We start from the raw sequence: 19,534 nt of genomic DNA on the forward strand, positions 1-19,534 counted from the left end.
CACCACAAACTTCAACCACATTCCACCTAACTCATGCGTCGCCATCAACCATGGCAACCACCGCACCAAAAACCTGCACGAAACCCAAATGGAGCAAATTGCGTCGCCCTTGCTGTCACGGCACAACCACTGCCGTAGAGATCATCGGAAACTTGCAAAGAGGCAAACCCAAAAAATGCACAACACCTAGACCCAAATCGCGAAGCTTCTTCATGCATCCTCTCCCTTTTCGCCGTCGTCGTTAACACTATGAATCTTTGTCCAACACCATCACGACACGACGACCATGGCAACTTTCTCCATCATTCTTCTTCGTGAGAGCCAGAAACCACCTAGAAATCGCGAAACCTTTCTTCCATTAACGCACAACAGTGAGCACCTCCATGCACAAAGCCAACACAACAACAAAACCCAATTTCGCTGTTGTAATTCGTGTCCTAATCTTCATCTTTGAAACCTGCAAGAAGAAACCAAAAGAACCAGAAATCTCCTTCGAACCAGAAGCGCGATTCGCAACGCAACCTCCATATCTGTAGGAGTAATCCAATGAAACGAATTGGATCTCGCGACCTAACAGTAGAAGGAGAAACAACGGAGGGAGAATCAATGAAAAGGCCAATGACGACTTTGGCTTTCACCCTTTGAGAGCTTGTCGCCCTCAGATTTGATCCAGGAGACAATTTTGCTTTCGGTCATGGTGGACCTGAGGGCGAGCATGAAGATTTCGCATATCTTAGCTTGAACAGAGAAGCGGCGGCGGGGGAAAGGTAGTGAGGGAGGGGCAGGGTGTTAAGATTTTGGACGAGAGAATCCTGTTCAATGATGTTGGGTTGAAATTTCCATAATCTTTCTAAATTTTTTTTACTTTACTAAATTCCATGTCATAATTTAATTATTTTCACGTAATAAAATAATCTACATCAACATATTTATTGTGCACCACGTCATCACATTTTAACATTGTTTTTGACCACTTAACGGAAAGAGCTTAATGGTTACAAATTTACAAAATTTAGGACCAAATTGAGATCGTTTCAACAAGAGGATCCATTTGAGATTCCTCTGCAAATATGAGGACCATCTGAGGGTTTAAACCTAATAACATTAAATAATAAAAATATTGACTATAATTTCATAAAACAATTAATCATCAAACACCAATTATCAAACAATAATATACAAGTCTCATAACCACATTATTTCCTAATTACCTTCTAGGGTCTTACATACATATTTTTGTTTCCAATTCATATTATAAATCAATTCATACTCCACAATAAGTAGTATAAACCAATCATTCAAACTCACATACATTGAACACACTTTAAGAAAATATATAAAAATTTAATTAAAAATATGATATTTTCACTCAGCCACCATGACTCGCTCTGTGAATACAGAAACAATGGATTTCGCTTGCTTAGCGGCTACACTTGCTCAACTATAAGTGTTCTGCTCACTCAGCTAGACTGCATAATTCTTCAGCATCGAAACTGTAGAATTTACACCCCTCCACCACTCATGTCTTATTCTATGTATATCTTTGTTAACTTCTAACACTCCTAAATTGTATTCTAAACTAAAATGGACCTAACCAAAAGTATATAAACCAACTTAAAGTCGTTTTAAATTGTTTTACCACAAGATTTTAATATGAAATTAACCTAAACCTCACTTTGGAGACCAAAATTTAATTCTACAAGTTCTAGCACATTTTTTATCAACTTAAGGACTCTAAAAAGTCAGAAATGACTTACCAATACCCTAAAAAATTACCATTTTGACACAGAACTTAAAATTCAAATTTTCACTAGTTCAAATCTCCAAAATACACTTAAACAACTCTGCAAATACTCCAAAATGACTATGACTCCATTCTAACACACATATTAACTAATTCTCATATCAAACAAGATATAAATGACCAAAATAACATGTTCTAGCCATCAATTCTCACCTTAGACTATTAATTCTAAAATTCTCCTATCAAACCTCCAATTTTACTATAAAAAAACGACTTATAACTTAGTCTAAATTACTTTTTCTCAAATTCCTAACCAAATTGATATAATCAAACAAATGAAAAAGTAAAGTACACTACATCATTCAACCAATTTCCATCATTTCAAACATTCAATATATTATTTTTTCTTTATAAAACAAAAGTTTCATATTAAATCTTAAATTAAGCATGTTAATGTACTTTTTCAAATTGAGAAAGTAATGAAGTAAATTTTAAATCTATGGAACTAAAAGTACAATTTTTAAATTTAGAAGATTAAAACAAAATTTAACCTAAATTTGAAGGATTAAAAAGTACTTTAGACAAATAAAATTAAAAAAACAAAAGTTCTCATATTATTTTAGTCACACATATAATTTGTGAAGTACACGTCCGTTAGTCATACTCGTTAGTTCTTGATTAATTTCCAATTTGAGGAATTAAAAAAAATTAACGAACTAAAACATACTTTAACCATTAACTCGTATAATCCAATTTATATAATTGATAATTCAGCCTATCAAACATTGAATAGAGTCGTATACTAGATAAAACTTTATTAATTTTTTAGAGAGTAGATATGTAATTTAATGTGTTATTTACTTTTTCTTGTTTAAAATTGTAAAACTCACATAAAAGCAAATTTCCGTTATAGAAATTATAATTCAAGATAAATAAACATAAAATTCATTATAATCCATTAAATATCAACTATCAAATAGATTTCATGGTTTTATAGTTTTCTTAATTGTATTGAATCATACAATTTAGAAAGAAAAAAATAAATAAAAAATTAAATTAAATATACATTATTTAAACCACTTTAAAAAGCGTTTTGAAATATTGCGTTTGCCGGGAGTCGAACCCGGGTCTATTGCTTGGAAGGCAATTATCCTAACCGTTGGACTACAAACGCGCTTTTGCTTACTGTAATATTTTACGTATATTATCTATTAATTTTCGGTTTAGTAATAAAGCATAAACATGTTGTTCTTGCATTAAGGTAGAATTTGGTAAATACTGTAGAAATGGTTGAAATATTACAAATTTGGAGATTATAAAACATATTACAAAAATGGTACATCTTAGTTCTCATCAAAAGCATTTTTCCAAGATGGCACGTCAAATCTTACCCATTTTAAAGCTTCAATTTGTTTTTTTATTTATTATATCATCCATTAATAATCAATATTTAATTTGAAAAGGATGAAATTTGAAAAAAGTAAAAATCTAAAGTACCAAATGATGCAAAAAAGTTTAATATTTAGAATATGACCCAACATGATTGTCTATAAAAGATTACATATGTGAAAAAACAGAAGAAGCAAAAACAAAAGGAAAACGAGTGTCTCACACACTCTCACACCCTTTCTTCTGCTAAATTTTCTACCAAAGCATAGATCACAGAAAACCAGCAGTTTCCAAGAAGAGAAAAAATCAAACATGTGAAACAAAGAGTGTTTCCTTCTTCTAAGCTTTAGGTGCCTGCATGTGATGTGAGGCAAAAAGAGAGTTTTTTCATCTCTTTCATTTCACAAAAAACAATATTATAAGCACCTAACTCTCATCTTCTTCATCCTTAAATCCACCCTACCTTTCTTTTTCCTGCATTCATTCTTTTTGTGCACCAAACCAACCAAACCCTTCTGTTATCTTATACACTTCAGTTTGTTTACTAGCTTTTCTTTTTGGTTCAGTTCAAGTCAACCACTTTTAACTGCACAACATCTAGAAATCACTTCCTTTTTTCCTCTGGACTCTGATTCTTGTTTTCCCTGCTAGTCATGGGGGTCTTGTCCATAGGCTATTCTTATTCATCAAGTTTGCTCAGTAAACTCATTGAAGTGCCACAAAACACTGTGTGGTACTCTTCAAGGAGGAAAACAAGTGTTGTGTACTGTCAGGGGGAAGGGAATGTCATCAAGTCCTCTGGCTTTTCTTCTGTGTTGACAGAAAGATCATCATTGCTTGGCACAGATAATAACACTGCTGCAACTCTGATGGAGGCAGGGAGCTTGGTCTTGTCACAAAATGTGAAAAATCAGGCAGAGATTGTTGTGAAGGATTTGATGCCTTATGGTGCACCAACAACATTGATAGGGTTGGAAGATGAAATAGGCATTGTCAAATTTCTGAGAGGGAAGAAGTTTTTCATTACTGGGGCAACTGGTTTTCTAGCCAAAGGTATATATGTCAAATATAATCATTTGTGGAGATAATATGCTAAGGATCTTTAGAGTCTTCAGTGGTTTAATTGCTTTGACTATGATATATAGTGACATTGTGTTTGCTTTAATTCAGTTTTTATTGAGAAGATTTTAAGGACAGAACCAGACGTGGGAAAAATGTACCTTCTGATCAAGGCGAAGAATAAGCAAGCTGCTATGGATAGACTGCAAAATGAAGTAAGGTTTTTTAGAAATTCAGAGAAAAAAGAAAAAACTATTTTCACACATAGTTACAAAAAGGGTATTTTAATTTCGCTTTGTTTCAAGATTTGTACATGACACAGTCATGTTTTTGCTGTTTCTATATGATTCTTTGGAAATACAGAACAAGCAGAAAATAAGAGGATGTTTTTTGTAGTTTTGAACATAGGAATGAGTAGAAAATGTTGTCGTGCCAACAAGCTCTTGTTTCTTCAGCTTTCATCTGTCAAAGTACATGTCTTCATTTCATGATCTCATTGATATTTTGTTCGTGTGGTTTAGATCATAAATACAGACCTTTTCAGATGCCTTCAACAAGTCCATGGAAAATCGTACCAAGCTTTTATGTTGAGCAAGCTAGTTCCTGTTGTAGGCAACATTTGTGAGCACAATCTTGGACTAGATGAAGATATATCCAACGTTATTGAAGAGGAGGTAGATGTCATTGTAAATTCTGCAGCTAATACAACATTTGATGAAAGGTTACCCTCTATAACTCTCCTTAAGCTTCTCCACCAATGATAAGTTCTTTGTCTAATCATTGACTGATGTGATCAGATATGACACTGCTATCAACATAAACACCATAGGACCATGCCGTCTTATGAACATTGCCAAAAAGTGCAAGAAGCTTAAGCTCTTTCTCCATGTTTCGACAGGTAAAAATACAACAAAGAGCTTAAAAATCAAATGCATGTGCTGTGTATGATTTACATGTATATACCAAAATGAAAAAATCTTTCTTGTAATGTTACAGCATATGTCAATGGACAAAGGCAAGGTAGGATCATGGAAAGACCATTTAGCATTGGACAGTGCATAGCAAAAGAAAAATCCATATCTGAAGTTTCACCAACGTACATTCCCACACTGGACGTTGAAGGAGAAATAAATCTGGTTTCAAATTACAAAGGGGATGTTCAAGACAACTTACTAGCTCAGAAGATGAAGGAGATTGGTCTAGAGAGGTATTCAGTGTCCTTATGAAGGTTTTAAATTGTTATTGTGGTTTCATTGCAATCATGTATGCTACAAAAAGTTACAGATAAATGTGATTGATGCAACTACAACTACTGTTGAGGATATTCCAAAAACCTTAAAATTACAAACTCAACTATGGTGGCAGACAGTTTATTAACAACTTTTGTCTTACCTTTGCAATTTTTATTATTTTGTGATAAGATCAAGAAAAACAGTAGAAAGAAACAGAAGGGTTCACTCTCCTATTTAGATTTTGATCTTAAAATTCAGAATCTGGTTTGACTGTTGAGTTATTTCCAACACAGGGCCAGAAGATATGGGTGGCAGGATACTTATGTGTTCACCAAGGCTATGGGAGAAATGATGATTGACAAATTGAGAGGGGATATTCCAGTTGTTGTAATGAGACCAAGTGTCATTGAGAGCACTTTCAGTGAACCATTTCCTGGGTGGATGGAAGGAAATAGGTGAGTTATTGCCTCTTGCATCAAAGAAAAGTGAAAGAACTTGAGAACATTTGTTTAAGCTTAAAAAAAGTGATTGTAAGATATCAGAAAGTAATTTTCTTTTAGAGAACAACTTTTCAGAAGTTACTGTTTCATAACTTCTCAAAAGAAACTAAAATCTGATTTCTTTCTTCAAATTCTAATTCTTTTAAATGCTTGCCAAATCCTTTCAACATGTTTCAAAAGTGACACTTCTGAGAAGAAGAATCTGAACAAACTGTACTGTAAAATTGTCTGATATAACTAAAACTTTTTTCTTTCAACCCACCAGGATGATGGATCCAATAGTTCTATGCTATGGGAAGGGTCAGCTAACAGGTTTCTTGGTGGATCCAAATGGAGTGCTGGATGTAGTAAGGGACATTAAAGAATTAGATTATTTAAACTATTCTTAAACTCCATAGATTGATGGATAATTCACAATTCTCAGACTAAATAAACAGTGCTTCATTTGCTCTCATCATAGGTTCCAGCTGACATGGTTGTGAATGCAACCTTAGCAGCAATGGCAAGGCATGGAGTGACCCAGAAGCCAGATATCAATGTGTACCAAATTGCTTCATCAGTGGTGAACCCCCTAGTCTTCCAAGACCTGGCAAAGCTTCTGTATGAACATTACAGTTCCTCACCATGCATTGACTCAAAGGGTAGGCCAATTCAAGTTCCATTGATGAAGTTGTTTAGTTCTACAGAAGAATTCTCTGGTCACCTGTGGAGAGATGCAATTCAGAAAAGAGGTCTCACACCCTCAAAGGGGAAGAAAATGTCTCAAAAACTTGAAAACATATGCAGAAAATCAGTGGAGCAAGCCAAGTACTTGGCCAACATTTATGAACCATACACATTTTATGGTGGAAGGTTAGATATACTCATTTCATTTCCCACTCTTCAACTGGTAGCAGCACTAGTACTCAGATATGCAGAAAGAAAAAAAACATCAATTTTCATGCAAACTTTTTGCACATATTAGAAACTAAAGCATCTTACAATACATAACAGTTTCTGATTACATGATACTGCAAAAAATGTTACAATAAATAGCAGTGTAAAATACTTTACTGATTTTAAAGCAAGAACTATGATGCAGGTTTGATAACAGTAACATACAAAGATTGATGGAAAGTATGTCTGAAGAAGAAAAGAAGGAATTTGGGTTTGATGTAAAGAGCATTGATTGGAAAGAGTATATCACCAATGTTCATATACCAGGACTAAGGAGACATGTGATGAAGGGAAGAGGAATGAGCAACAACCAGTAACTTACAAGTTCTGCAATGAAATCAATCCTTTTATTTATGCTTGAACAAACTGTACTAATATGTGCATTTCCTTCTTTCATTGAATCCATTAGGGTGTGGCAAAAACTACAACAAGGACATGCTTCATTATTTATACTGTAATTTAATAGTAAGAATAATGGAATCTCTGTAATTGACTACTCCCCAGTTTCACTTATTTACATCTTTGGTTCGTATTTTATCTCTGAAATTCATTTAGGAGAACTTTAAAAAACATGATTCCATAAGTTTTTTATGTACTTTACTTAGAAGCATTTAATTCTCCATAATCTATCATTTACTATGATATAAAATGAATGTCTACTAAAAGTGAAATATTACTTCAAAAAGAATTTATTCAAGAGACTGTAAGAGAAAATAATAAAAGAAATGGACAAATTGCTTAGAGTAAATGATTAAAGTAGATAAACTATAGAAAAGTAAAAGAAGATAATAAAGTTCCTTCCTAAAGTAAATTAGTGATGCAGAAAAAAATTCAAAAAAGAAGGGATAAAACATTGTGATTATTGAATGTAAATTATTATAATAAAATGGTTGAAAATAACTCCTAGATGTGTAAGTGTGTCGACACTTAGGATTTAAGTAGAACTTTTTCAAGTTTCAATCCTTAATAAAAATACAAGTCTAATATTTATAAAGCATAAATTCTAACTACCCATTACAACCATTAATTTTTAACATCATAGAGCCTTGATCTTCAATGTCTATTGATGCCATTCTATTCTTTATTTTCAAAATCTTCCATATTTAGCTATCTTATTAAGATATTATTTTTATAAATTTGTTGTTGAATATGAAAGAATTAGAGAATCAATAAAATATATTAATCTTAATGTTAACATAAAATAGGAGCACTATTGTTTCACATATAGAAAAGGAAATACATTGAAGAAATATATGATGTTTAGACTGCAATTATTTCTAAGGGATATATTTGCCCAACTGCACACAAGTAAGATTTATATGATGGTAAGTTTTTTCATGTAGGATATTGTGCTCACATTCTTAATTTGATAGTTCAAGATAGTTTAAAAGAGATCAACAAAGCACTTCATAGTATTAGAGACAGCATTAAGTATGTTAAATCATTGGATGGAAGAATTCTCAAATCCAAAGAATGTGTTAGTAGTATAAATATGAGCATTGTTTTGAATTAGATGTGACTACAAGATGGAATTTGACCTATTTAATACTTGAAAGTGCAATCAAATTATTTAGGTATCATTTTATACATAATGTTCATTGTTTTCATTTTTTCTAATTTCGTTTTGATAATTAATATGTAATGCATTGTAGGATTTTAAAATGTATCAGAATGAATCAAAATCTATCATTGACGAATACGAGATAGACGCTTAGTTAAATGAACCAACAATAGATGATGATGATGATGAAAACAATGAAGATTTTGACGTGCATTTGATGCTTATTTGGGTGTCATTTTATACCTAATGTTCATTGTTTTCATTTTTTCTAGTTTCATTTTGATAATTAATATGTAATGGGTTGTAGGATTTTAAAATGTATTATAATCAAAATCTATCATTGGCAAAAACAAAATAAATGCTTATTTAGATGAACCAGCAATAAATGATGATGATGATAAAGACAATCAAGATTTTGATGTGCTCAAATATTAGAAGACTAATGAGAAAAAAATTGTTATATTATTTATAATGGCTCGAGATATATTTAGTATTCTCATTACTTAGAATGATATCATAATTCGTTTTTAGTAAAGGTGGACGTGTACTTTAAAATATAAAAACTCCATTATTTCTGATTATGTGTAAATGTTTATTTGTATTCAATCGACTATATGGAGTTTTTTTTAAATTTTCTAAAAGTGAGTTTATATGTTGTTATTTTTTAAATCACTTTATATACTAATTATTTGATTGTATTTTAATTGGTGTGATAGATGAGATAGTTGAAGCTATTTTTGATCATGATAATCATAAATCTGTATTGAAGATGAAGATGGTGAAAGCCAACAATAATACTTCTTCATATTCTATTATATAATTTATACAATTTTATATTAATTTTTAAATGATATAGATTTCTGAGTTTTTTTTCTTCAATATGTAAAAATAGACCAATTATTGTTGAATTGAGTGCATTAAAAGAAAAATTCAATCCAACATTCTCTGCATGAATTATTTTTAGACGTGATATATACTAAAATTTTCTCTTGTCTTCATAATATTTAATTAATAAGGAATTAGAGTAACCTATCAGATTATATAAAAAATTTGTCCATTAATTAATTCATGAGATTAATGTTGTTTAATATATATATATTTTCACAAGATGAACTATTACTCTGTTGCTATTTTTAATTACTATACTGTCTTTTGAATTTTGTTTTTATATTTCTTTTCCATTTGAAGACATTTTAAGGTTTTGTTAATGAAATGTAAAATTATCTCGTAGGATGATAAAAAAACACTACTGATGATTGCATTGATTTTGACTGTCATCAAGCAATTCTTGTGTTTATCATTGCTGAAGAAAAGTACCTCAACTCTTTTGATCGTTTTTCAGCTATCTTGCTCCATCTTCATTAGTCTCTTTTGACATGACTTAACTCCAGATTCTCTTATAAAAAAAATCTTCAAATAATGTAACACTACCTTACAAATATGTGATTTAGATGAGTTTCAAATTAATTCTGTGATTATGAGTTTTATCGTACTCTATATTTATATTTAATTATTTTCATATTTGTAGTTTATTATTATAATTTTCTTATAAAAAAAGTTATTGATTAGTTTTGACTCATAAAATTTCTTATGAACTAAAACCAAATTATATAATTTGATAGAACCAATTACAACCATTAATTTTTAACATCATAGAGCCTTAATCTTCAATGTCTACCATTTTTAACATTCTAATCTTTATTTTCAAAATCTTCCATTTTAACTATCTTATTAAGATACTGTTTTTATAAATAAAAAATAGCCATAACTTCATTCTAGCGATTCTGAAAAACACATTTCTGAACTTCATCAAAATAAATCATTTTCATTCTTTTCAAAAAAAAAAAATTGTTGATTTTTTTTTTTTACATAAGATGTATCATTTTAAAATTTTCAACCACGCATACTCTTAGCTTATTTCGTAATTTAAAAAAAGAATGATTTCACTTCATTTGAAAACATTTCTTTTATTATACAATTTTCTTCTTCGACCGTTTAACTCATTCAATATCCACCAATGTCACTCAAATCTCCAAAATATTTTTTCTTTTAATATTTAGAAAATGATGTTATAGTTTTCACAAACTTTCAATTTTGTATAATAGTTTATTATCTTTTGCAATCACTTGACATTTATATCAAAAACATGCACCAAGCCAACAAGTATTAGTACTTACAAAGAAAAAGTATTATTACTTAAAGCTGTGTAATCTGCAATATATACACGAGGAAATCCAACACATCCACGAGGAAATCAATATCTATTACTTTTGTTTGTACAAAATAATCATTCAACTTTCATTTTCAAATAAGGAGAAAATATTATGGACAATGACATTTAGATAACATTTTTTGACAATATTGATTGTGTGTCAATCTGTGATGTGATTGATCAAAAATTACTTCACAATCAATAATAATAATCATAAACATTATTGTGAAATAACATTTAACATATCACATATTAACACGTAATCAATGTTCAAATGTTGTCAAAAAAATGTTGTCTAAATATATTATCAAAATATTATATACACGTTTAAAAAATTCTTGCTAAACACAGTTAAATATATGCCATTTAAATTACGTTACATTACCTTTCGCTATGCAGGGCTTAGCTATTCATTAAAACTATAGTAGTACACCTACACGATGCCCATTAAAATAAATTTTGTACTTCAAAAATAATTGGTAAAGTTTATCATGTACATCTTCCGTCTTGGTTGATTTGAACATGTTTATTAAGAACATCCTCATAATATCATAATATCAATAAATAAATAAAATCAATTAAAATGTTAAAATATAATAGTTCATTGAAATAAGTTAAATATATCATAAAAAACTTAGGACAAAAGCAAGATTATATCTTCCAACAACACCATATGATAATCATTATTTTATGAAAGTATTAAGCAAAAACTAAGTGTATTACATATAAATAAAATATAAAAATATAAACATTTTCGTTTCCTAACTAAAATATTTTTTAGTTGTTTATGCCCAAATCATGTTGCTAATCTAACCCAGTCCCACCACTAAAATGCAAGAGTTCAGCATAAATTTGCCACTTTTTGTCTTGAAATTTCTGTTGTGTATTTGATTCTAAAAGTTGTTTGGCTTTACTCGGTTATTGACTAAGCAACATGGTGAGGAGAGGGGACATGTTTGACGAGTGTGTATTTTTTGTACTGCCTATCTCAGACCAAAATCATAAACACCGATAATGTAATGAAATTTAAAGTAATTAGTATGAACAAAACTGAATCACTATCATCATGCAGCTTTAACTGAAAATCAATGGCACATAGCAATGCAAATCAACAGATATAAAATCCACTGCTACTAAAGACAGGGAAACACAAACAAAAAAAAAATATCCACATTTCGCCGGAATAATACATTCTGACACCGCCATCATCTAGGAGATTTCTCCAATAGGATGTGCAACAAGTTCTTGTGCGTCACAAAAAAAAACTGGAATTTTACCTGCCTATTTTACATCAAAGCAGTATTGGGCAGTCACCGAAAATGTTTGGAGTGCGTACCCATAGATTAAGTGCTTACAGCAATCTCATCAATGAGGACGAGGATGAACAAACTACACGCAATTTGTGCAGAATGAGTTGTAACTATGACACCGGTCCGATATGCCGCAGCAACATCATAGGAAGTAATCAGGCGTTCTACGGGTAACATCAGGTTCTCCTCTTCTGGGAGCAGGGTCAAACTGCAAGAACATTCCAAATTTAGGCCCAGCGATTCAGCGCACATGAAAATATTTACCCTGCAGTGTTGAAGAAAATTTATGTTAAAACAAGAAAGGAAGGGAAACCTGGATAAAGGTGTGGCCCTTGGAATCGTCAACCTCCAAAATTGAAGCCATGTTCCCACATCGGTAACAGTAGTTAGGTGCACTAAAAATGGTAACCACCTTCTGTTCCTGTTTCAACAAAACATTGGACGTCTAAACTTCACTCCTTTAATTCCAAAAGGCAACAGACAAAAAAGATTATTCCGTGAGAAGGTCAATTACGTGAGCCCAGTTAAATCCATCCATAACCAGCTGATGAGCTCTAGCGATTAACTTAAGCTTGTTGGAGTGATTAAATTGTTCGGATATATCCTGAAAGAGAGTGTGAACTTGAATTAGAAAATAAAATACAGTAGCACTCTCTCAATGCTTTAAAACTAACATCTAACAAGGTATAGAATCGAGAAACTATATCTTTAGCTACCTGACCAAAGGTATATCCTGCACCACGAGGAGAAATTCCCCAGCCACACCTATCATCCGGGTCAGACCATAACAGATCACACATCGGCCCTTCATGAGGAACTTCTTGAACACGATCAAAGTTCCTTATGTTATCAAGAGTCTCAATTGAAGGTGAAAGCCCGCCATGCAAACAGAATATTTCGGACTCAACCTGGAAGGGCCATATTAAATTAGAAGCTGAATGATCAAAACCCATACTGTGACCTTCAACCACCAATTTTCTACCATTATGGCAAGAAACAATCATTATAATGAAAATGAATGGCAATTGAAATAGTTTCCCATTACAAACTAACGGAACAAACTTGAGCATTTAAATTCACTAACACAGAAATCCAGTGTAGTTTCATGATCATCGTTTTTTGCTTAAAAGACCACATAGATCAATCACCTTTAAAAGGCAGAAATTTCAAAAAACTAACTAATCTGGAAAAATAATCAAGTACAAACCCTCTCTATGATTTGCACAACTTTGTGAATTTGTTAAAATTTCCGAAATCATGACTTCGTCCAGTATCACACTCATCCCTCCAACGTTTTATTTTCTCAAAAGAACATTTAAATTTTTAGTTTTAAATTTGAATAAATGGGTACTGCTCGAGAAAAATGGGTTCCTCCAACTCTCAATTGACCAAAAAAGGGGAAATGTTGATAACTTTGATTAATCTAGGACAAAGAATATATTTTAAATTTACATAAAACTGATATGAAGTTTATTCTCAAATTTATTGTTCTTTCCGCAAGTTAAAATCACAAACTAGGAAAAAAAAAATAAACTAACCAATGCAGTCAACGGAAAGAAATCAAAAAGGTCTGTAAAGGTCTTCCAAACATTAGCATTACCATACCTGCAAATAAAAATCATATGAATTATTATTGTGCACTAAAGGAAATATGGAATTAGATAAATCTATAAGATAACATTTTATTATCAATTCATAGTCTCATAAAAATGAACATAAAGTACAATTAAATCCAGATCAACTCAAGTTGAATGTCGACCTTAAATCCAGTCAATGTTGTTAAATGGCTTGGCAGATTTCTTGTCAACTGCCACAGACAACAGTGAAGGGTGGCTCACTATGGCAGCATCATAGGGTGCAATAATGTGTTTATGTGGAATAATTTTGGCCTTCCTCCATTCACAACACCAAATCCAATAACATATAATACTTGTTAAAATTTATTAGGGGTATCAGTCATGATGAGCTCAAGCCTATTGACATTAAGACTAATAATCCTAAGATATTTCTACAAATTTTTACCAAACCATATTTATTACCTCTTACAGTTCACACTCATGAATGCATGGGTTACCTTTACCCTATGTTCGGATAGGAAAAGAGAATAGGGAAGAAAATTTTAAAAATTTGATTTCTCTTGTTTGGTTGGAAGAAAAGATAAAGAGAAAGCTGAGTTCAACAAAACAAAAATGTCAAATTTTCTATCCAATTCAATTCAAAATTTTCTTTTCTCCAATCCAAACGAAAATCCAATCCCAAATCTCTTAAGTATTAAAGCCTTCATTGTACATATACTTTACTTCCTTTTTTAAACAAAATACACCACCAGGTGTACCAGAACCAGCATCATGAAAATCACTTTACATAAAGGAAGTAACTTGACAAAGGATATATTCAAAACCAAAAAATTCCTAATAGTTGTTTCCATTTATATATTTAATAATACTAATAATAAAAACACAAAATGAGACCAAGAGTCATTAAAGAAAGATTTGCAGAGATAACATCATATGCAGCCTCAATCCTCCCTCAAAAAGAAGCATTCAGCATTCCTTTCTGAAGGATAACTCGTTTAAATTTGCTTTTAGCAAATGCAAGTGGACAGACACATTGATGTTATCACTTTGTCTAGGTCATCTAGTCTGCAAAAATTGGATCCCACAAATTATTCTAATAGCTTATTATATCTTTGTCCTACTTTCAATTTAGACAAAATGCAGTAGAACTATATATATTCTTTACCCATGTTAACAAGAACAAGACATTGTATACCAGCAAGAGTGTGTACCACACAACTTCCACAACCCTGGTCAGATGTTGTCATATATCAATCAAAATAAAAAACTGAACATCTCCAAATGGAGGATCGGGAATGAAAATGGTTGTATACAGTGTTAAATCTCTGGAACAGCTCAGACGATCACTCCAGTTCTGTGTGTGTAAAGATACTTGCAAATGAAATCTAATTCTAAGAGTACACCAATGAAAATTGCAGGAGACAAATACAAAGGATTTCCCAAACAGCCTATACAGTACATGCGTTAAGTTTTTAACATAAGTTCATGAAAATAAGATAGTCTGCAAATTATAAATATATACATTGCCCTCTAAAAAGAATTATTCCCTTCCCACCAAATTGAACTCTAAATGAAGGTGTTGAAACTCACTTTCTGAGGCACTCGTCATAAAAACCATATACTTGAGTGATCTGTGCAAAAAAAAATTAAAATTAAAAAAGATTAAGGAAGAATTAGCTCAACAACTAATACTTGTCTTAAAATCAAAGCCAACAACAACACATTATGCAACTAGAAAACCCTCCAAGACGAGTTAATTTTTGAAGCTTTAAAGAATACAAGCTACACAGTAACTCCATAAAAAAGTCAGAAAAATTATCTCAGAAAATATAATATATAACTTCGAATGGAAGATTGTGAATGCATACCTGACGACTTTCATGATTTCCTCTAAGAATAGTAATTCGCTGAGGATATCGCACTTTCAGTGACACAAGAAGCTGGATAGAATAATTAATCAGTACCTCTATCACACAATACAACAATAAGAAGCAAAGATACCAAGATACGTTAAAATAAATAAACATGCAGCAACTTCATCATTATTAAGTTATCCAAGGGACAATCGCAGCATAAATAATATCCAGAAAAAATATTTGCAATCTTTTAGATGTAGTCATGTACATAAACATGCTGACATTAAAGGAAAAGAAATAACTTCAACTGATGATTAAAATCCAGTACACTTAGATATTACAACCTTCAATGATCTCAAATAAAAAATGTCAATTTCAAACCAGAAATCAAATATACAACCATAGCTTCAAATATATTAATTTCAGATTTGAGGTTTCATCAGAATATTAATTTCTTAAACCCCCAAAATACCTAAAAATCTCAGCAATACCTCCACCTAATATAGTGCATACTTATTTATAACATTTATTATCAACTACAAGCCTTTCTAAATCTAACTTTGTTGAAAAGGCATCAATAATGCTGCATGGTGCAAATTATAATTATATTGCCTTCTTATTATGTAATAAGTAAACTTGAAACTTGAAACGAGCTACTTGCCATTTGGGGATAATCCAATATTCTATTTCACACTAATAACAAGAAGCAACTTCAATGCATACCCATACTTTCATATAGATCTCATAAGCCAAAAAATGTGAAAAACATAACATGCAAACTCCCAGAGAGGTTTTTTATCCCTTTTTTTCCTTTTGAGGTGAAAAGGAGTGGGGACAAACAGATAAATCACAAAGCAACAATTATTAATAGGTGCAGAATACTCAAGAAGTTTATCTTCAATGCACTTACTGTTACAGTTTCGACTGAATAATAACCCCGGTCCACATAATCACCCATAAACAAGTAATTAGTATCTGGACACTGTAAAAAGAACAAAAATTCTTAGATTCCATATCTAAAAAATCAGCAAAGTATAATATAAAAAACAAAAACAGAAACCTTATCACAAAAAGGTTCATTTTGCACCAGTGATACATGTTAGTAAACTTTAACGTGGTAATATTAGGGTTGAAGTGAATTCAAGGAGTAGTTTCCTGGTTATACAATCTACTCCGCAATACCTCTGAAGCACTTCAATCTTCAAAAGCCTTTTCTTTGGCAGGTATCAATTAGTTAGTTAAGACATTCCCCAGCTGAAACAGAGAGTTGAATACAAAAGGAAAGTGATAGTCAGAACTGATACCTTCCCTCCAATTCGAAATAGTTCTGCAAGATCATGAAACTGCCCGTGAATATCACCACAAATTGTCACGGGGCTTTTCACAGGCTGTGATACGAGAGAGAGAGAGAGAGAGAAATTAATGCTTTCTTTCTTCAAGAGAAGGAAAAAACATGCAATTAGAAGTTGCACAGAAACTTTGAGATGTATGGGCACCAAAACAAGTCATAAAGCTTGAGAATGAACCCAGATAAAAGTAACAATGAAAGAAATAATATCAGACAAATAATGCCAGATAAGGCGAGAAACTAAAACAAATGATGTCCAACAGGCAACAACTCATTTCTGCTACAAATGATTACTTTTCATACTGAGCATGGAACAGATGACGAAGCGTTGAAAAGTAAAAACAATATCTAGAGAAAAATTGACAGATAATAAAAGGAAGAAAGGGTTGCACCTGGACATTACTTTCATCCATCAAAATTTCCTTAGCCTTCTCACATAAAACTCTTACCTACAGCAGAAACAAGAGCAACTATTTATTTTTATGTTTATTTATACAAAGACAACATTAGTTGGAGGAGGAAAAGATTTTGGAGACAACATCCAAAAAATAAGAGCCATGATTGTGTCGTTAAAACAATCCACAAAAAGAAAGAAACAAAAACCAACATTAGCCTAAAGCAAAACAAGTGTCAAGGAGCAAATAAGTCACAAAAGAAGCAATGGAAGCTATTCATTTCCTCATTTAAGTCAATTTTCATTTTTCAAATACAAACTTTGAGAGACAAGATCTCTTTTGCAGGGCGAAACAAAAAGCAACACTGCCTCATCCAAAAGAGTAGTAAAGCACAAAATTATTATAAAAAGTAGACGAGATCACAGATGTAGCAGTCTTGCGATTCAATGTACAGGTTAGTGAGAAAACCCACAGATGTCCATAAGTACTGTCAGCCATGATGCCAACAAAGCTGTGACAACCTTAAGCAAATAACTCTTACTAAGTTATGACAAGAAACAAAATTACTTCATCTCACCAAGTACATTACACAACTAGCAATACTACGTGAGAATTCTGAACCCAGAATCAAATACCCTTCAAAAGACAACAGACAGGGCACAACAATCACGAAAATTTGGGACAAGGGTCAGACTAAAGCAACATCACCCTTACAAAGTGAAGAGGCTGTGCAACCACCCTTACAACCACCCTATTACACCATCACAAGGGACATGCCTAAAACAGGCTGTTTGGTTCGCACCGGTTTAAACAATACTCTCGTCAAATTCCCACATCCAAAGTAGAAGCTATTCCATATAGCTTCTGATTTTCACTGTTTTCTGCACCTCAGTCCAACGCAAGCCCTGCCAGCGTTTCAAAATCACAAAATCCTAAACTAGATTTTCAAAATATCATACATGCCAAACTGGAAACGACTCATAACAACATATTCCTAAATCCTAACTTATGGAAGCAATTCGTAACATCCACATACCATAACCAAACAACCATAATCAAAATTTCCTTCAAAACCCACGAAAGTGATCACTTAATTTCCCTATCCAACTGTCCGACTACATCCAAATCCAATCAGGACTATAGGAACTACACTCAAAATTGCCGAAAAGGAAAATCGTTTTTCTGTTCATTTTTCAAACAATTTCCATTTCTATAAAAAAGAAAGTTCATATCCGCACATCTTATAAAAGCGACTTTCATCTCGATCCTACCAATTCTCTCATTCGCGGAGATTCCAAAACCGAAAAGAAAGCGCAACAAAGGCAAAACGAAAAAAATAACCACCGAAAATTTTCAAATCTTGCCAAAACAGTGAATTCCGCATCGACGCAAAACGGATCGTGACTGACGAGGGGAAAACAAACCTGGTGCTCGGATAGCGGCTTGCATTGCATGAGCTGCGAGATCTGCTCATCCAGATCAAAGTTTGATTCCGCCGATGGCAACGAATTGGCGCCCATGTCGCTGCTGGATTGGATTAGGGGAAAAAGGAAACCCTAACCCTAACGGAGAAAGCGGTTTGGTTTTCTCCGGTATGGGGAGAGAGCAGAGTGAGGAGTGAGTGAAAATAATGGAGTGCTACCTAATGGCGGTTTGATTTGCACAAACTATGTGCTCTCAATATAACGCTGTTTTTGTTTGTTTCTTTCTTATTTTGGTTTTTTCTTCCTTCTCAGGCGTTCTCCAATTCGCAGTTTACCATCATTGCATGCTCTTTGAACAAGGTGACATTAATTGTTTTTTAAAATAGAGAGATTAAAGAGTTTATGTTTAATCATTAATTTCTTTTAACAGAAATAGAAACAATTAATTTCAAGAGTTTAATCATTAATTAAAAATTTAAGACCATTAACTTCAAGAGTTTAGTTTTTCATTTATTTTTAAAAATATCAGAGATAATTAATAACTTCATTTCTTTAATTGAACAATTTTATGTTCTAACTAATACAAAATAATAAATTATTATCATTATTGTAATTATAAAATTAAATATAAATAATTTTATAATTTTACTTGTAATTGTTTTATTTATTCTTTAGATAGTTTTATAATTATAAAAAAATTTAAATTTAAAACATAATTCAAATCGAACAGAAATGATTAAATTAAAAAATATATATTACTTAAAGGATATAATTAATAAAAGGGTTAAATATGTTTTTCGTCCCCCAACTATTAACCATTTTTGTGTTTAGTCCCTCTTAACTATAGTACAATTTAGTCATTCAACTTTAGAAAATTATGGTTTTAGGCTTTTTTACCAAATTTTTTATACTTTATTTGCTGTTTCAAACACGTTTCTCAGTTAAAATGTGTCAAACAGTGTAAACAGTCCAAATGCTATAATGTAACGTG

General features: G+C 31.9%; 2 protein-coding genes and 1 non-coding gene across 3 annotated transcripts; 1 reads left to right on the plus strand and 2 right to left on the minus strand.

Moving 5' to 3' along the window:
• Positions 1 to 2,846: 2,846 nt before the first annotated feature.
• Positions 2,847 to 2,918, minus strand: TRNAG-UCC. Its single transcript has one exon. It is a non-coding gene; the product is annotated as a tRNA-Gly (tRNA).
• A 415-nt stretch (positions 2,919 to 3,333) lies between these two features.
• On the plus strand, positions 3,334 to 7,358 carry LOC106771543 (fatty acyl-CoA reductase 2). The gene is made up of 9 exons (XM_014657539.2): positions 3,334 to 4,186; positions 4,304 to 4,407; positions 4,714 to 4,913; positions 4,990 to 5,090; positions 5,189 to 5,399; positions 5,718 to 5,879; positions 6,190 to 6,271; positions 6,385 to 6,776; positions 7,006 to 7,358. The coding sequence occupies exons 1-9, from the start codon at positions 3,787 to 3,789 to the stop codon at positions 7,175 to 7,177; spliced, it is 1,824 nt and encodes a 607-aa protein (XP_014513025.1). The 5' UTR covers positions 3,334 to 3,786; the 3' UTR covers positions 7,178 to 7,358.
• Positions 7,359 to 11,674: 4,316 nt separating this feature from the next.
• On the minus strand, positions 11,675 to 18,879 carry LOC106772162 (serine/threonine-protein phosphatase PP2A-4 catalytic subunit-like). The gene is made up of 11 exons (XM_014658374.2): positions 18,544 to 18,879; positions 17,117 to 17,173; positions 16,681 to 16,764; positions 16,287 to 16,358; positions 15,389 to 15,460; positions 15,111 to 15,151; positions 13,482 to 13,548; positions 12,660 to 12,851; positions 12,458 to 12,547; positions 12,257 to 12,364; positions 11,675 to 12,151 (listed from the first exon to the last, which is right to left on the minus strand). The coding sequence occupies exons 1-11, from the start codon at positions 18,637 to 18,639 to the stop codon at positions 12,086 to 12,088; spliced, it is 945 nt and encodes a 314-aa protein (XP_014513860.1). The 5' UTR covers positions 18,640 to 18,879; the 3' UTR covers positions 11,675 to 12,085.
• Between the last annotated feature and the right edge of the window lie 655 nt (positions 18,880 to 19,534).

Source organism: Vigna radiata, chromosome 8 (assembly GCF_000741045.1).
Source record: "Vigna radiata var. radiata cultivar VC1973A chromosome 8, Vradiata_ver6, whole genome shotgun sequence".
NCBI classification, from domain to species: Eukaryota; Viridiplantae; Streptophyta; class Magnoliopsida; order Fabales; family Fabaceae; genus Vigna; species Vigna radiata.

Excerpts from the sequence above, each read along its gene's own strand:
- LOC106771543 (XM_014657539.2), top strand. The coding sequence starts at position 3,787 with ATGGGGGTCTTGTCCATAGGCTATTCTTATTCATCAAGTTTGCTCAGT. Across the intron at positions 5,091-5,188 it reads CTTTCTCCATGTTTCGACAG|CATATGTCAATGGACAAAGG; the intron begins GTAAAAATACAA and ends GTAATGTTACAG. Across the intron at positions 5,880-6,189 it reads GGGTGGATGGAAGGAAATAG|GATGATGGATCCAATAGTTC; the intron begins GTGAGTTATTGC and ends TCAACCCACCAG.
- LOC106772162 (XM_014658374.2), bottom strand. The coding sequence starts at position 18,639 with ATGGGCGCCAATTCGTTGCCATCGGCGGAATCAAACTTTGATCTGGAT. Across the intron at positions 12,852-13,481 it reads TCTTTCCGTTGACTGCATTG|GTTGAGTCCGAAATATTCTG; the intron begins GTTAGTTTATTT and ends TGGCCCTTCCAG. Across the intron at positions 12,548-12,659 it reads CAGGATATACCTTTGGTCAG|GATATATCCGAACAATTTAA; the intron begins GTAGCTAAAGAT and ends ACTCTCTTTCAG.